Source organism: Rhinolophus sinicus, chromosome 16 (assembly GCF_057876585.1).
Source record: "Rhinolophus sinicus isolate RSI-liver-muscle chromosome 16, RSI-T2T, whole genome shotgun sequence".
NCBI classification, from domain to species: Eukaryota; Metazoa; Chordata; class Mammalia; order Chiroptera; family Rhinolophidae; genus Rhinolophus; species Rhinolophus sinicus.
Window position 1 is genome coordinate 145,695,019 of NC_142516.1, and position 17,957 is coordinate 145,712,975.

Genomic DNA, 17,957 nt, shown 5'->3' on the forward strand with positions numbered 1-17,957 from the left:
ATCGGGTAGGTACACATATATAAAGACAAAGGTCTACACTGGGCTCAGTAAGTGAGTGTCCAACTGCCTTGTTCAAGGTCACAAGACCAGTATGTGTAGAAACCAATGTGAATGCCAAATTTGCTTGACTCGTAACCAACTTGACATACCTGATACAGGTCAACAGAAATATATCCTACTCTATGTTCAATCCTTGACCTTGGTAAACTATATACCAAGTAAACAAGAAGTCTTTTGACAAAGACTATTTCCTTCACCAAACTTTAGTTAGGCTCCTCTAAGCCCTCTTCTTCACTAGGCCTCAACTTGGGCTCTGTGTCCATCCTTGCAGAACCCAGTTAGCAAGATTCCTACTAAGTTAGTTTAGAAAGAATCCCTCACCCTTGATATCTGATCAGGTTACTCATCCCCCACCCTTGAGGTCTAAGCCCTGGGCCTGCCTGTTGTAAAATTCTGTTAGACCAGTTTAGCAAGAATCCTGCTACCCTTGTTGCCTCCTTCACTGACCCCTCACTTTGCTAGTTGGCTATACATTCCCAGCTGCCTTTGTCGTATTCAGCATTGAGCCCATCAATTTCCTCTATTGCAATACGCCTATTACAGCAGTCTTGAATAAAGTCTTCCTTATCATTTTAACAAATGTCAGAATAACTTTTTCTTTAACACTGTATTACAATTTTCTGGCTTGTAAAGTCAAAAAATTATTGTCAAATTAAAAACTGAAACTTGTCAAATAATGCAAATTAATTAGTATACGACTAAAACAATCCTTAAAAACAACTCCATTATTCTGTTACAACCAAGACTATTCTATAATAGAACTTTGTCACATTTATAGCCCATTTTCCTATTGTTTTATGCTATTATGCAGTTCTAACATCAAATATCCTAATATCCTTGCATTCCCTTCTAGGAAAAGGAACTATAAATTCCCCGCTGCTTCCTGAAACTTTCACCAGTGTGTACACACACACACACACACACACACACACACACACCAGGGATGTGTCAAAGTAGTATTTATGAGATACCTTGAAGATCTAAAAGTTCTACATGCAAAGGTAAGAACAGCTAAAAATATTAAACTGTATATTGAAAAGTGCCCCCACAGATTACTATAATGATTTTACTGTTGGATAGAAAGATATAAATATAACACTGTGTTTACAGATTACATAATGTCCCATTAATCAAAACAGCCAATCTTTGAGATGGAACCTAAAGCATATACATGTATGTGTGCACGTGCACACGTGTGCATGTGTGTAAGTCTTCAATATGTTTACCTACCAGTTTCACCAGCTGTTTTATTCTTCCCATGAGGCTTATATAGAACATACGAGCATCCTTTTACGTGGAAGTGGTCATTAATTTGTCTAAACCATCTGAAAATAACAAGAAGATTTGCTCATAGCAATAGTTCTATAACAAAGATAGTCTTATTCTACTTCTAGAGAAATTCAAGCAGAGCCCACGTTTCGCATTACCTACCAGAGGTTGGGGCCTGGCAGCTGGATAGTTTACCATCAATATACATCTATACCATTGTTATTTTGCATAACTAGAAATAAGGTATTGCCTCTAAGCAAGGGCTTCGTACCTCATAAGTGTTGTATTTCCAGTGAAAGGGCCAAATCTAATATCTTCAAATGGGGGTTGAAAGCCCAAAATATGTAAAGCTTCTTCTTGGGTAATAGGTGGAAGACTACAAAAGAAACATTGACGTTCATTTTATAATTCCAATCATATGCAAATAGAACCTGTCTCAGTGTTAATATGTCTGATTTGCAAACAATTTTAGTAATATTTAAAATTTTTATTTTATCAAAAATACACGCATATATTTTCACCTAAAAGGCTTAGTAACAAAATACAGTAGTTTTATCTCAATTTATGAAAAATCTATTCTTAAAAACCTTCCATTATAGAAAAAACAACACAGAATAACTTGAATTTGAAGTTTAGAGATACCAATAAATTAACATACTTACTTTCCAGCTCCCATTGTGCTATATAAGAAATTCCAACAAGAAATTAAGGAGGAGATACCACAAGAAGTCTTATATTGTGGTCGGCTTATGCAGTACCTGAGAAAATAAAAGACTGTTTTCTTCAGTTGAATGAACACAAAATATGCATGGAGAAATATAACACTCATGGCAACTAAAAGTGTCAACATAATGAAAATTTTGATCATTTAAACTAATATAAAATCTTTATTCACTTAAAATATTTTTATATTTTTCAAACATCATAAATGCATAACAATAAATCATTCGTTTTAATAAAGATAGCTAAGTATAACTACTAAAGTGGATGCTATCCAAACCAATGGGGAAAAAAATGGCATATAAATTTAGACACCAAGTACTAAAATTTCAGTGCAACCTCCTAGTTGATCTGCATACATGATTATTTGCAACTTCAGTTGTAAGAGTTCTTTATGTTTCTGATATTAAACCCTTATCAGATATATGATCTGCATATATTTTCTCCCATTTCATAGGTTGCCTTTTTCGCTGTTTAAATAGTTTCCTCTGATGCACGTAAGTTTTTAACTTTAATGTGGTCCCATCTATTTTTGCTTTTGTTAGGTGTGCTTTTTTTGTCAGATCGCAGAAATCAGGGCCAAATCCAACGGCTTTTCCTGTTTTCTTCTAGGAGTTTTATAGCGTTAGGTCTTACATTTATGTCTTAATCCATTTGGGGTTAATTTTTGTATATGAATGTGAAGTAAAGCCCACCTTCATTCTTTTGCATGTTAGTATCCACTTTTTCCAGCACCATTTTCTGAAGAGACTATCCTTTCCCTATTCTGTGGTCCTGGCAACCCTGACGAAGATTTTTTGGCCCACTTACATGATGGTTTATTTCTGGACTCTCTATTCTGTTGCATTGGTCTATGTGTTTGTCTTTACGCTGGTATCAGTTTTAATTAGTATATCTTTTTTTTTTTTTTTAAAGATTTTATTGGGGAAGGGGAACAGGACTTTATTGGGGAACAGTGTGTACTTCCAGGCCTTTTCTTGCAAGTCAAGTTGTTGTCCTTTCAATCTTAGTTGTGGGTGCCGTTCAGCTTCACGTTGTTGTCCTTTCAATATTAGTTGTGGAGGGTACAGCTCAGCTCCAGGTCCAGTTGCCGTTTTTCTAGTTGCAGGGGGCGCTGCCCACCATCCCTTGCAGGAGTCGAGGACTTGAACTGGTAACCTTGTGGTTGAGAGCCCACTGGGTCCATGTGGGAATCGAACCGGCAGCCTTCAGAGTTAGGAGCATGGAGCTCTAACTGCCTGAGCCACCGGGCCAGCCTTAATTAGTATATCTTTGTAATATGTTTTAAAATCAGGAAGCGTGTGGCCATGCGTTCAACTCTTGCAATCATCACCTTCCCAGCAATTCATTAGAGGCAATGTCCTCAGGTGGAAGTTCAGGAGTAAGATAATGAAGTGTCAATCAACACCATGTCTCCTTCCACAACCCCTCCCTGGATTTCTGCAGTGCTGACCTGGATCTCCACGAAGGACTCAGATGTTTCTCCCCTGATGTAACTGCTCACACCCCAAGATTTAAACGGAGGGATCACCGGATGGTTTCAGGATTGTCACATGAACTTTAGGGAAACCTGCACTGTCTGAGGCCAGTAGTAGTTTATGGACAGAATTTGATAAGTATGTATTAGAGCCTGTGGTTTAGGGACTTCATTATTTGTTTCAGGGAAGACAGCGTTTTCCCTATTTTTCATCTTATTGTTTTCATGGGTCTGAGGAAAGGAGTGGAGTAGAAAGACCTTATTCTATCATATTTAAATCTCCCCTTCTCATCTTCAACAATTCTTCGAAAAGCCTTGGGATCAACCCTAGGCATCCTTAAGATTTTTCATATTTCTTTATCAATCTAAACTTGTTTATTGGTCTTGCTCTGACCAGCTTAAAACTTTTACTGACATTCTACTATCTTGTATGGGTCTTTCCATTCCAACCCTAATCATGTAATATTCTCAGTGGGAAAGGAATAGCTTGTTGTCCTGGTAATTTTCTCCCGGGGGTTATTTCTCCTATCTTTCCTTCCTCATTCAAGTCTTTATGGTCTCACATATTACTCTCTTAAAACATAATTACCCATATTTGTTATTAAAAAAAATCTTAAATCTAAGGAATTAGAAACAAAAATGGGCAAAGCCTTGCCCCAAAGAAATTAAAATATTTTTGATTCTAGTATTTCTTCTCCAATACACTTCATACAAACTACTACCAATTTATCTTTGTAAGTATCCTTTTGTTAAGAAATCATCAATGGCTTATCTTTACCCCACAGGGAAAGAAAAATCTAAACCCTTAGCCTGATATCCAAGAAATAGATCATGAAAAAGGACTGCAGAATCTGGCTCTCAGGTTGCAGTACATGATCTACTTATTCACCATGTGATGTTGGGCAATTTTCTTAGCTTCCCTGAGAGCCTCACTCCAGACAAGCTGGTCTACCCGTCATTACCAACATGCCAGACACGTCCCTAGCATTCATTCAAGGCCCCTAGACCCTTAGTTCCCTCAGATTTCCTCTCTTCAGATCCAGCTCTTCAGTGAAGCTTTCTGGTAATCATTACTTCCTCTCATGTTGGTTCTTTATTCATACCCACCATCAGACAAATTACCTGAAATATTTTATATTTTTCTGTTTAGTTCCCTCTCCTCAACTAGATTTTAAACCTCAAGCGAACAAAGACCATGTTTTGCGCATCTCTGTATTCTCAGCCCACAGCTAAGGATCTAATATTTATTAAATAAGTGAAAAAAAAATCTAATATTTCTAAAAACTCATACAAAAGAATTTTTAAAACCTCACATCAGAGGTTAGTAATTTTAAAGCTGTATTTTAAGGTAACCAAATAGCCCTAGTTGTTAAAAGAGAAATCTCTTCTTATTAGAAGAATGCCAGCTAGTAAAGTCAGAAAAAAACTGATAGAATTTTGAGATATTACCATTTGCAACAAGGATTCTGGCAAGGATAGTCAATGGATTTGGCTAAAATCACTAGGTGGAAAAGTTGATAGGGACAGGGTATTAGTTTAACGCCACTGTCACCCCAGTGATTACTTGATGGTGGCAGAGGGAAAAAACTAACTTGACAATGTGGGCTAAGGCTGTCACCTCCTAAATCTAGTAATCACTCTTAGAATCTCTATATTGGATAAACAGATAACTATGTACCTCCTGATATTGAGGTAATATGAAGGACACGGGATCACTTAGGCAGTATTCTTGCCTAAAGTGTTCAACAAGAATCTAATCAAGTCTTTATATCTAACTTCCAGTTTTCAGGAAATACTGAGGTTATATGAATAATTTAGACAACAGGAAAAAAAATCGGACAACTCCAGAAGGTAGGACATTCTACAAGATATCCAGCCAAGTCTCCTCACTAAGTCAAACTCCTAGAATTAAAAAAAGGGACGGGAGAGTGAGGTAGAGACTGTTCTAGATTAAGAGTGACAGATGGGTCACAACACAATAAGCAAACACAATGTATTATTGTTCATGATTGGGTCCAACTTTGAACAACCAGACATGAAGATATTTTCAGAACAATCTGGGAAATTTAAATTTAGCCTGGGAATTAGATACTAAGGAAATATTGTTAACTTTATTAGGTATGACAATGGTATTGTAGTTAAGGGGAAAAAAGTCAATTTTTAGTGGTTACCATCGTCTGAGGTCTAATACTTTTCGTTGCTTAATATCTTCAAGAGGAGAATACTGAGGCCACTCCTTTTGATGTCTTCCTTTTTTATCTGAAGTTTTTTTCTTGGAAATTTGTTTCTTTACGTTGCCTAGAATACAAGAGTATAAAATAAGCAAAATGCTTAAGATGAAATAAACTGCCAGGGCAATACAATTAATTATGAAACAAAATTAAAAAGTAACTGCCACTAGTTCTAAAAATGATATTTGTAAATATATTGAATAAATATACCAGGGGTGCCAAAAAAATATATACACATGACTTGTCTTCATCTTTTGTTATCGGTATATACTGAGTATTACAATTTTAATACAGTTTTTTCCTGTCTTAAAATGTGTATACATTTTTTGGGCACCCTCTGTATATATCTTCAAGAATATTCTCCTACTTTAAGGAGAGAGAATAAAAACAAATTTAAACAACCATGAATATAATTTCCTGTCAGATTTGCATTTCCTAATTCCCAAGCCAGTCACTTAGCTAGTAAAAGAATCAATCACAAAATCTTTAATTTAGAAAATCAAATTACCAACAGTAAAACATTTAACTAGCCCACTTTCCAGAAATTGAATCCTTTCTATAAAACAATAAGACCACATTAATGTAACTCCGTTAAGAAAGTAAAAACACTAGATCCCATAATGCAATGATGTGATGTTTAAAAATATCTCCAGGCCTACAGAGACCACAAAATAGATTAAAAATGAAACAAAGTTTCCTGTCTTCGTGTATATTCGTTCTCTCTCTCTCCCCTTCCCCACCAAAAAAGACAGGTAAGACAAAGAACTGTGGTTACCTACGGGGGGAGGGGAATTGGTAGCTAGACCAAAGGAACACAAAAAATGAGTTAGATACTGTTTAATTTTTATGCTTTTTATTTCTGAACCATGCTAATGGACTAGTCAGTGAAAAAACTATATAATAATAAATAACATCCAAGCCTCATTTCAATAAAATACCATTAACATTTCAGACAGCTGTGTATGCTCAAATACTTTAATAATATCACAAATATAATGAAATAATCAAATGTTATAAAAATTAAACAAAAGCTAGTATTTTATTTTTATGAGTTACTCATAAAATATGAAACAAGTTATATAGCTATATGCCCAGAAAACAAACATGGAAAATTGTTCATTTTATTCATTTAGGATGCTCTACGATGAAATCATTTGGCACCCGAAACCGGGTGGAATTCAAAAACTACTGATACACAGGGAATTTCTCTAATTTTTGTACGGTGTCATAGTAACAAACACTATAATATTTAGAAACAAGTTGATATTTTCCCCTTCCCTCTAGTTATTCTTTGTAAGTCTTCACAGAGAACACAAAATTTCTCACAGAGCTAAACCATTGGCAAACATGAGCTAAACCTCACTCTGACAAATTTCCATTACTAGTAAGTAAATTCTAAAGAACCAGGAGATGGAAAACCTACTTCCCACCATTTCTTGACATGTCTTCATTGCCCAATAATGCCTTAATTCCCTACAGAGTTTTCCCAGCTACTTAAGAGTTTCAGAGGCTAATGAAGCATGGTAATCTGTGACCTCAGCAACCCAAAGCGGTCTTTACCCACATACTTTCCTCTAATACTTACCTAAGCCTGCCCTCTGATCTCTCTTATTTATGCCCATGAGCCCCTGGGGTTAAATAAGCATATACACGTATGTCCCAAATAAGCATCCTTCATAACATCCCCACATTGCCACACAGAAAGCTGGTCCTACAAACAAAACTCCATTCAATTTGAGAAAGAAAGCTCTCTGTCAAAGTGGAAGCTAAGTTTGAGAGAGGAAGATAAAAGAGCGATGCCTGAAGACTGTCCCCCTCTCCCATCAACTCCAGTAACTCATTGCCCCTGGTCACTGCCATGTTCCTTCTTCCATTGCTCACACTGCCCACAACACACCCATTTAGCCCCAACATCATATATACATACATCTATATGCCCATATTCACCACACTGGCTTTCACAGAAAGGCATGAGGATAGTGAATAAAAGTAGAATACCTACCATCTTCCTGGCAATCACAATCACTGGAAAGTAAGGAGGAAGGACCCCAGAAAGAAGAAAGCCAGAGAAGGGGAGGCCCAAATTCTCTGTATAAATTTGGTCCAAATCCTAAGCTGACCCCTGAACCATGCACACACGGAGCAGATCCCAAACAGTACAGCTAAGGCTAAAAGAACTGAACTGAGATTTAAGATGTCTTCAAGAGACAGAGTTGACTGGATCCAACCAAATTAATTGCTGCTAAATCAAACAAAACCAAACAAATACACTCTACGGAGGAATATACCAGAATCCAAAGTTATCATAACATAACATTCCCAATATTTAGGATATAACCCAAAAATTACTGAACATGTGAGGAAACTGAAAAAAATGTGACACATTCTCAAGAAAAAAGAGAAGACGAACTCTGAGATGACCCAGATTTTAAAAGTGGCAGATAAAGATTTTAAAGTGGGTATTATAATTATGCTATATGAGATAGATAAAATGTTGTAGTAATGAATGAAAAAATAGTAAATCCAATACAAGAAACAGAAACTATTTAAAAACGTAAATTCTAGAACTAAAATACACAATATCTGAAATAAACAATTCATTGAACATATTTAGCTATCTTTAAGAAATGTACTTTATATAAAAAAAGACACAGGTTGAAAATAAATGGATGGAAAAAGATATACCATGCAAAAACTAGTCAAAAGAAAGCTAGAGTCGCTATATACATATTAAACAAAGCAGCTTCCAGAACAAGAAATATTGCCAGGAATAATGAGGAACATTTCATAATCATAAAAAGGTTAATTCAAGAAGAAATAAAAAAGCATAAACATGTGCATACCTAATAACAGACCTTCATATTGCATGATAACAAAAATCAACAGAATTAAATGGAGAAAAGACAACTCCAAAATCATAGTCGGAGATTTTTAACACCCCATTTTCAGCAATTGCTAAAACTTGACAAAAATTAAGTATAGACACAAAAGTACGAGCAACACTTTCAAACACTTTGACTCAATAAATATTTAGAAAACACTCCATCTAACAACTACAAAATGCACCCTCCTTTAAAGTGCACATTCACCAACACAGATCGTACACTGGGTCATAAAACAAGTCTCCATAAATTTAAAAACACTGAGATCGTATGTCCTCTGTCCACAATGGAATTGAATTAGAAATCGATTTTTAGAAAAACTCCAAATATCTAGAAATTACACAGCATCATTCTAAATAATGTATATGTCAAAGAAGAAATCACAAGGAAAATTAGAAAATACTTCAAATTAAATGATAAAAATAAAGTGTATCAAAATGTATGCAGTACAGCTAAAAACAGTATTTAGAGAGCAATTAGAGCATTAAATGCTTATAGTAGAAGTCTGAATCAAGAAATTAGAAAATGAAGAGCAAAGTAAATTCAAAGTAAGAAGAAGGAAGGAGATAATAAAAAGCAGAAATTAATAAAATAGAAAATAAACAAGAAAATTAACAAAGCTGAAAACTGGTTACTGGAGAAAATGAACAAAACCAATAAACCTCTAGCTAGAAAAAATAAATAAATAAAAGAACATAAATGACCAACATCAGGAATGAAAGAGGAGTTATCACTAAAAACCATATCGACTTTAGATCTAGAGATAAAATGGACTGTTAGAAACAACTTTATGCCAACACATTGACAACTTAGATAAAATAGACAAAATAAAATTTGACATAATTAATGGGAATCAAGACAACCCCATAATAAAAGTGAGAGATTTTTAGGAAAACAGGAAATTTTTCAGAAAACACTTTCCAACTTGTCTTAAGAGACCTGCATAGCCTTAAGTCCAACACCTGAAAAAGACATTACAATAAAAATCATAGACCAATCACTCATAAATATAGACACAAAGTGAAATAACCTGATACCCCAACAATTACAATTTACATAACATTCCATGAAACAAGTTGATTTTACAAATGAACAAGCAGACAAATGGTGGTTTTACAAAATGATCAGAGAACCCTAGAAGTGAAATACAAATCCTAGTTCTACTACTACTTCTTCCTACCAGCTATGAAAATTTCAGCAGGCAACTTGTCCCCTCTGAACCTCAATGTATTCCCCTAAAAAATGGGGATAACAGTACCTACTTCATAAAATTCCTGGGTTACTGTGAGTTCAAAAGAAAGAAGGCAAAGCATTAGTATCTGCCAGAGGATCACCACATTGCAACGGTGAAGGTTTTGCACCCTAGGTGAACTCCCTAGTCAAACATCACTCAAATTGTGCAGTACACAACCTACTCAGTGGTACCTGGAAACCTTGCTGGGTACACAAAAAGTTTTAACAACAAAAATGCCTCAATGTTATATGGTAGAAAAGAAAACTAGGTGTTTAATTGGGAAATATAAATTCATGTCCCTGCAAAACTACGAAATAGTGGTATGTTATTCTAGCTACCTCACTAACCATCTCTAAATTATGTACTTATCTGTAAAATCTGTATTCTACAGCACCCTAGATTTTTCAAAACTTTCAAAACATCTGAAGTTTCCAGTGGCAACAGATCAATGAACCACATGTCCTATTATAAGGTTATTTTTTTAACTACAATGACAGACAAAATGATAGCAATGTCCCCCGTTCAGTATTATAAAAGGAAAGCATGTTTAATGGCAAGTTTGAACAAGATAATATATTTTTTTTTACTATGTTCACATGTGAACTTCATGGCTCCTTTCTTACCTGATTTGTGCTTCAAATTTGTGGTCACTGCATCAAATTCAGATTTATCAATTTCCCATGCGAGAGGTAGCTTGCCCAGGCTATTGGATAGGTTTTCCAAGCTATTTTCCTCATTGTAGATGATTTCTGATGTACTGGTCGGGATGCCAATATATCTTGATGAATTATTTCCAGCAGATAAAGAGGTACTATCAGATAGGCAAGAGGAGTGGGTTGGATTTGGCATTTTATAGATTGAGGTTGCCTGGTTGAGAAAGGCATAGTCTGAACAGATGGCATAAATTTTCTCTCGAGTATGGGTCACGGGACAGCTCCACGGATAATGACCATCTCCTTTGGGACCCAAGGGTGCTCCTGAGGCATGAGTGCAGAAAGATTGTACAGCACCTTGTAGGTTCTCTTCAGGAGACTTCCTCTCAGATTTGTGCTCACCATTTCCAGAATAATTTGCCCTTTTTGCTTCTGCAACGTTAGGCATTGAATGCAATTATAAAAGTTCTGTTACGATGAGGAAGTTGCAACTCTCTGTTTCTTGAAAAATAACTGTGACAACTGTTTATAGCATTCTACAAAAACTTGAGAGCTGAAAAATGGTCTAAGAAAAGAGGGAGAGAGAAGAGAGATCAACAATCCACCAGATACTAAAAACAACCTGAAAAAATACACTAAGTGCTTTATATGCCTTCATTCAGTAAGCATTTATTTTTCAAGTACTATATGTACTATATGCCTAGATTTATGATCAATGACCGTCTGTCCTATCAAAAAATTACTTGAAAATAGTGTATTAGAATAATGAAGACAAATAGCCCAATTAAAAATTGACAAAGAGGGCCGGCCCAGTGGCTCAGGCGGTTAGAGCTCCATGCTCCTAACTCCGAAGGCTGCCGGTTCGATTCCCACATGGGCCAGTGGGCTCTCAACCACAAGGTTGCCGGTTCTCAACTCCTCCAGTCCCGCAAGGGAGGGTGGGCAGCGCCCCCTGCAACTAAAATTGAACATGGCACCTTGAGCTGAGCTGCCGCTGAGCTCCCAGGTGGCTCAGTTGGTTGGAGCGCATCCTCTCAACCACAAGGTTGCCGGTTCGACTCCCGCAAGGGATGGTGGGCTGTGCCCCCTGCAACTAGAAAACAGCAACTGGACCTGGAGCTGAGCTGTGCCCTCCACAACTAAGACTGAAAGAACAACAACTTGAAGCTGAGAAGCACCCTCTACAACTGAGATTGAAAGGACAACTTGACTTGGAAAAAAGGCCTGGAAGTACACACTGTTCCCCAATAAAATCCTGTTCCCCTTCCCCAATAAAAAAATATTTTTTAAAAAAATTGACAAAGAATATGAATAGCTACTTCTCCAAAGATGATATAGAAATGGCAGATAAAAACATGAAAAGAAGCTCAACATCATTAGCCATCACAGAAATACAAATCAAAACCACAATGAGATACCAACCAACACCCACCAATATGGCTATAATAAAAAAGACAGATAATAATAAGGGTTGTTGAGGATACGGAGAAATTGAAATGCTCATAAATTGCTAATGGAAGTGCAAAATGGTCCAATCACTTTGGAAATCAGTTCTTCAAATATTTATTTAGAGTTACCATATGATCCAGCCACTTCACTTCTAGGTATATCTCCAAAAGAAGTAAAAACATATTTCTACACAAATGTACACAGCAGCATTATTCACTATAGCCAAAAAGTGGAAACAATCCAAACATCCATCAATTGATGAATGGATAAATAAAATATACCATATCGATATAATGAAATGCTATTGGGCAATAAAAATAAATGAAGTACTGACCCAAGATACCATATGGATGAACCTTGAAAGTGTTATGCTAAGTGACAAAGGACCAGATAGTGTATGATCCCATTTATATGAAGTGTCCAGAATAAGGAAATCCATTCCATAGAGACAGTAAGTAGAGTAATGGTTACCTATGAGTGGAGGTTAAGAGGAGGTTGGGGGATGATGGGTTTCTTTTTGAAGTAATGAAAATATTCTATAATTGACTGTGGGGATGAATGCACAACTTTGTCAATATACTAAAAGCCAATGAACTGTACACTTTAAATGGGTGAATTGTATAGTGTGTGAATTATATCTCAATTAAGCTGTCTAGAAAAATAAATCCAAGGTTATTTTAAAAGGCATACAGGCATAAAGGATATATAATGGATAATGAGCACAGATTTAAATCAACAAAAAAATACAGAATTTAAATGTTTTAAATATCTGTCACCTGACAAAAAACAGGATCCAATCCAGGTTGTCACCAACTTCTGATCAGTTTCAGGAAAAACTGAATTTCAAGTCTAAATTGATTCCTTTAGGGAAGAAAAGAGAGAAAAGTTTAAATAACAGCCAGGAGCACCAAGGAAACTGAAGATTTACACAAAAGAAAGACCTTGGTGAAGGAACCCATTACAGGTGATATACAAGGCAACCTGATGCCAGAGCAAAGCATCGAGGGCTTTAGTGAGGGAGCAGCACTCAAGAGGTTCAGCTCACCCCGGGTGACCAGTTTGATGTTTACCCGTTAATATCTCTGCTCATTTGCTTACTTTAAAAAATTAGAAATAAGTTTCACAGGTTACAGGAAACAATTATGTAAAACCATCATACAAATATTGAATGGCAAAAACCTATGAAGATGATTACCCTGAGTGTGTGAGAACAAACTAATGAAAAGTCCTGCATGTCCTCCATGTAACTTAAGGAAATAGACCTTCATACGAGGAGGACTCCACATATCCTAGAACAGATTCCATTTTCTTTCTTTTTAAGAAATGCGTAAATGCTCTCTATTTATAACCTTCAGGTAGTGATTTTTTAGTAATTTGTGCAGAGTTTATAGTTATTGGCAGGAGGCTCTGCTCGGCAGGAGCTTCACCGCCAAAGATGGAACCTCTCATGGTTTCACTTTGGAAACTTTATTTTTTAGTCAAGAAATCCCAGGAGTAAGTATAGTGGATCTCCAGACAGGAATCTGTTATGCTTTCTCCTGCTTCCTCATCTCCAGGTATGATGGTGCCAGAGGAGGAAGACGCAAAGAGAAGCTGAGCATCTAAGGTTGTACGGACCAAACTCGGGGCTTTTCTGAGTTCTTTTTTTCTGATTCTGAGCAGATGTCCTAAAGGAACATTTTCTACATATCTGTTATCCTCATGCCTTTCTCTAAGAACCAGTGTGGTTTATTATTTGTAGCATCGGGGTTTTGTGGATCGGTTATAGTAGGATGAGGCATGAAAGACTGTACGGTCATGGTAGAGCAATAAGCAAAGGGTTCAGGAGTTCGTCTGGTGGGGGAGACAGAACTGTTCCAGGGGCTGCCCTAGTTGTCTCTTCATCTCAAGCTTAGCTTCCACTTTACCAGAGCTTCCTTCCTCCGAGCTAATGGAATTTTGTCTGTGGGACCAGCTCCCTGAGTGGCAGTGTGGGGATTTTATGAAAGATGCTCATTTGGAACATATATAGGAGAATATGTCTATCAAAAACATATGCAAAGGGAAATTACTGCATTTGTACACAAAAGGGGCTAAGTTTCCTGGAAGCTAAAGACAAGAAAGAACATAGCACCTGATTAATAAAAAGTTTAACAGTTTCATTTTCTCATTTGTTTTCGGTTTCTTTGCTTTTAAATAGGGATCACCGACCAAGAACGATCCCTTCGGTTGCACTTTTACCAAAAAGTGAAGATCCTCAACATAACAGCATATTTTATATTGATGGTCAATAAAACCCAAGAGGAAACTTAGCGGGATGAAAACTTTCTCATTGAACCGTTTACGGAAATTTCTCTTTGAAAAACTGTAATATTTATATTTTGTCACAAAAGTAAAAATAAATTACAGAAAATATTGCAAAGTACCAAAAGATATTTCAGAAGAAGTGAAAATTATCTAAATCCCATGACCCAAACACTGCTATAGTGTTATTTTTTTAATCCATACTACGGTTATTTGTCTGATCCTTGTCTTTCCTCCCCACTTCAGTGAAATATTCGTGAGGCCAAGGGCACTAGAATTACTGTATCCTCAGGCTTTCTTACCAGTGAACTAAGCACAAGTTATTACTGATAAGAATCACTACAGACGCAAATTATTGCATTATATTATAATTATAGCCTCAGGAAATAGCGAGGTGCTAGAGAAGCAGTTTATTCCTCTACTACACAGCCCTCAGCTCTCACAATTTGTCACAGCCTGTATCTTCTTTGGTCCCTATATTTATAAACCATTCCCAATACCATTCCCAATCCTAGCTCTGCCCCCCCTTCACTTCATTCCCATGAGTTGACACTTCTAATCTGACCTGTGCATAGATATTAGAAAATAAAGTATGTATACATACATGATCGTATAACTCCTCAGCCTAAAACTCTCTGCTGTTAGACCCAAAAGCCAACTCTTATCTGGCCCCATATCATTCCCCCTCTCTCCCCTTTCCCTCTGCACTCCCCCAACCTGACCAATTTTCCATTCTCTGAATGCCATCTACTCCCACTCACCCACCGTTATTTAAGTTAATTTTCATTTATCCTTCAGATATCCTTCAAATTTCACTTTCTGGGGATACTTTCTTTGCTCCTCAAAATACACCAGGTCACCCTGTATAGATGCTCAGGTACCTTTCTTTCAGGTCTTAACCAGGGTGCCATTTTATATTTATATGTGTGTATATATGAATGTCTGCCTCTTGCAAGTCTGTTTTTCCTGATTATTGTAACCATAGGGCCCAGTATTTGTAGAACTGTTAAGTTTCTCAATGTTAGAGACCTTGACTTAACGTTAGGTCTCTGAATGCTGGGTCTCAGAGACCTTGACTTACAGGCAGAGCCATGTCTGCAAGAAAACAACAAAATGTCTGTTGGCCTGCACCTGTAGACAGAGCCAAACTTGCGATAACAGTAAACACCACAAAACAGCTACTAGCTTGCAGGCAGTCAGCATTTTCTGTTCAAACAATGCTACCCTGTCAGCACAGCCCCAATAACACCCTCCTCACCCTTCCTTCGGGGCTGCAAGTCTCCTTTAGGCCTGCAGCCTGGGCTGTAGCCATCTTTTGCTCAGCCTGATAAACCTTTGTCTCTTACAATAAAAACTTTCTTAACTTGCCTGACCGTGCGTGTTCCTTTACCGGCCAACCTATCACTATCATCAACAAATACGTATTTTTAAGTGCCTACATCATGCCAGGCATTGTTGTAAACCCAAGCTTAAGAGCCTAGATTCCAGGAGGGCTTACCAAGAGTGGCCTTAAAAATCAAGAACAGGAGTTTTAGCCAGAGGCCCTCTTCTTCTACTCCCTAGTTTTCTCCCTAGTTCTCACCTGTGATAATTGAGGTTCCCTAATCCAGGAGAGGCAACGCTGTATTAAGATTTACTAATAAGAATGACTACGGGACCTATGGCTCAATTTAATGATATATTTATAGGATCATGGGACAAGCAACAAAAGTGTTGTTTAACTGTGCGCAAACAAAATTTCATAAAATAGCCAGCTCTAAATGCCCCGCTAGAGTATCCATTTCTAAAAGTCACAGGAGCTGTTTTGCAAAACAAATGTTCCATTTGTAAAGTCAATATTCATTGCCTAGGTTACATTCTTTTCCAGTTACATTTTAAATCAGTATTTTTAAGGATCAAGTTTGCTTAGAGAACTAAACATCTTAAAAAGTCTCTTCAGTAAAGCTTTACACATATGACGACTATTATGATCTATACTCTGTATGTAAGGCCACTGAAACTCAGGAGCAGGTAAGTGACTTACTGAGGGGGAAATGCCTGAGGGCCAGACCAGATGCTCTAAGCCCCAGCGGGTCTGGTCTCGGTCCTTACCCCCACTCCCCGTCCGCCCCCGACCCCTCCCAAAGCCCCCCGGGCCTCCTCCTCCATCAGACCTGAGCCTCTCGCCCGGCAGAGGCCGCAGGCCTCGGGTAGATACCAAGGGTCCTCCCGTGGACCGGCTAGTGTCGAGCCTAAATTCCCGGGGAGGAGAGCGGAGTTCCCACTGCCCTCTTCTGCGAAGCTCGCGACACCGTCGGGCTTGGAGGCCTCCGGGATGGAGGAGGCAGTAGCGCAGACCAGCACCTGCGGTGCTGAGCCGGTGTGTGCGGTGCGAAAGCGGCGCCAGACGAGAGGAAGGAGCGCAGCTGCACCCACTGTCCGTACCCCTCCGGCCGCCACACTGGCCCGCGTGCCCTCCTTCCCCAGGGCCCGGCGTCCCGCTGCTTCCCCGCAGCCCGGCGTCCTGGTCCCTCTCCCAGTCCTCCCTCCCGGGCCGGAAGCTGGAGTTGGCCGCCAGGGGGAGTGGGCGGAGGCTGGCGCGGTGGCCTCCTCCAAGCAGCCCTGGGACGTTCGGGGTGCTCAAGACGCCTGGGCGGGTGGGACGCGGGCAGTTTTCCCCCGGAGAAGAGGGAGCCCCGATTCGAGCTTTGGAATGCACGAGTACATATCATTATTAATGACAATTGCAAATAAGAAAACAGAAAAGGAAACCCTCGCCGTGGTCCCAGCCTTGGCCCCTTTTGGTCGCGGAACCACCGGGCCTGTCTGGGTTTTCGCGGCAGCTGGCAAGGTCCGAGAGAGGGAGGGAGGGAGGGAGGCTCCGAGTCTGATTCCGGAGCTGACCGTGACTCCTACTGGTGACCGCCCTGGCCCCGGGGCTGACGAGCAGGGGCAAGGGGATGGCAACGGCACGCTCCAGACCCGGGCCCCGGTGAGCGTGGCGGGAGACGCGCGCCGGACAGTAGCCACCAGAATCGGCGCGGGCGCCTCCAAATCAGGCTTTGTTCCCAGGAGGACTCGTCCCTTGTCTCCCTAGTGCTTCCCTCCATCCTGCGGCCCAACTCTTCAGCCCACTTTTTCCCCGGAAGATCGGTTACCGACGCAGTAGCCTCCACTCGGACTGCCACAGGGCTCCGGAGCGGCCATGGCCCCTGGCAGCTTAGGCAGCGTTGGGGGCGCCTGAGGCAGGCGGGCCGCACTAGGCCCGGCCTGCGGCGCCCGGGTTCCGCGCAAGGCCCGTACTGCAGGGTGCACAGCTGCGGGCCGCCACTTCGGTCCAGCCCACAGCCCCAGGTACCTCCAAGCCTGTCCAGGGGTCGGGTCGCAAGTGCCGCGACGAAACTCGGCGGCGGAACCCAGACCCGGATCACAGCATCCAGCGCGCGGCCCCAGACACTCCTTGGGTTACCCTGGGGATCTCGTCTCCAGTCCCATCGGAGCGTGCGGGGGCAGCGCGCTGGACGGCTGTGGCCGGAGACCCGTCGTCAGATATCATTAACACCTTCCTTTCATTGTGTTTTATACCTGCACGTGTGGAGGATATTGTAGCAATTTGGATAAAAATATTAGCTGTGCCTCCAGAGCCGCCAGCCCTGCAATCGGGCACCTAGTATTTATTAATCTGTTCTCTGAAAGCGGTGACCGCAACGTAAATAAATG

The 17,957-nt window shown here is 39.4% G+C and overlaps 1 protein-coding gene across 5 annotated transcripts in view; it reads right to left on the reverse strand.

The window, feature by feature from the left end:
• The window catches only part of BIVM (basic, immunoglobulin-like variable motif containing), a 28,881-nt gene extending 10,925 nt beyond the window's left edge, over window positions 1-17,956 (reverse strand). For 2 of the 5 annotated variants that reach the window (XM_088792753.1, XM_088792751.1), the window contains exons 1-7: window positions 16,412-17,185; window positions 12,752-12,836; window positions 10,497-11,091; window positions 5,698-5,824; window positions 1,992-2,087; window positions 1,601-1,705; window positions 1,291-1,385 (exon numbers count right to left, since the gene is read on the reverse strand). In XM_088792753.1, the coding sequence (XP_088648879.1) occupies window positions 1,291-1,385; window positions 1,601-1,705; window positions 1,992-2,087; window positions 5,698-5,824; window positions 10,497-10,974 (901 nt within the window). In that variant the 5' untranslated portion in view covers window positions 10,975-11,091; window positions 12,752-12,836; window positions 16,412-17,185. Of the gene's footprint in view, window positions 1-1,290; window positions 1,386-1,600; window positions 1,706-1,991; window positions 2,088-5,697; window positions 5,825-10,496; window positions 11,092-12,751; window positions 12,837-16,411; window positions 17,186-17,395; window positions 17,508-17,595; window positions 17,732-17,822 lie in introns of those variants that run through there. The other 3 variants (XM_074329510.2, XM_074329509.2, XM_074329511.2) reach the window with 3 other exon arrangements.
• Window position 17,957: the final 1 nt, after the last annotated feature.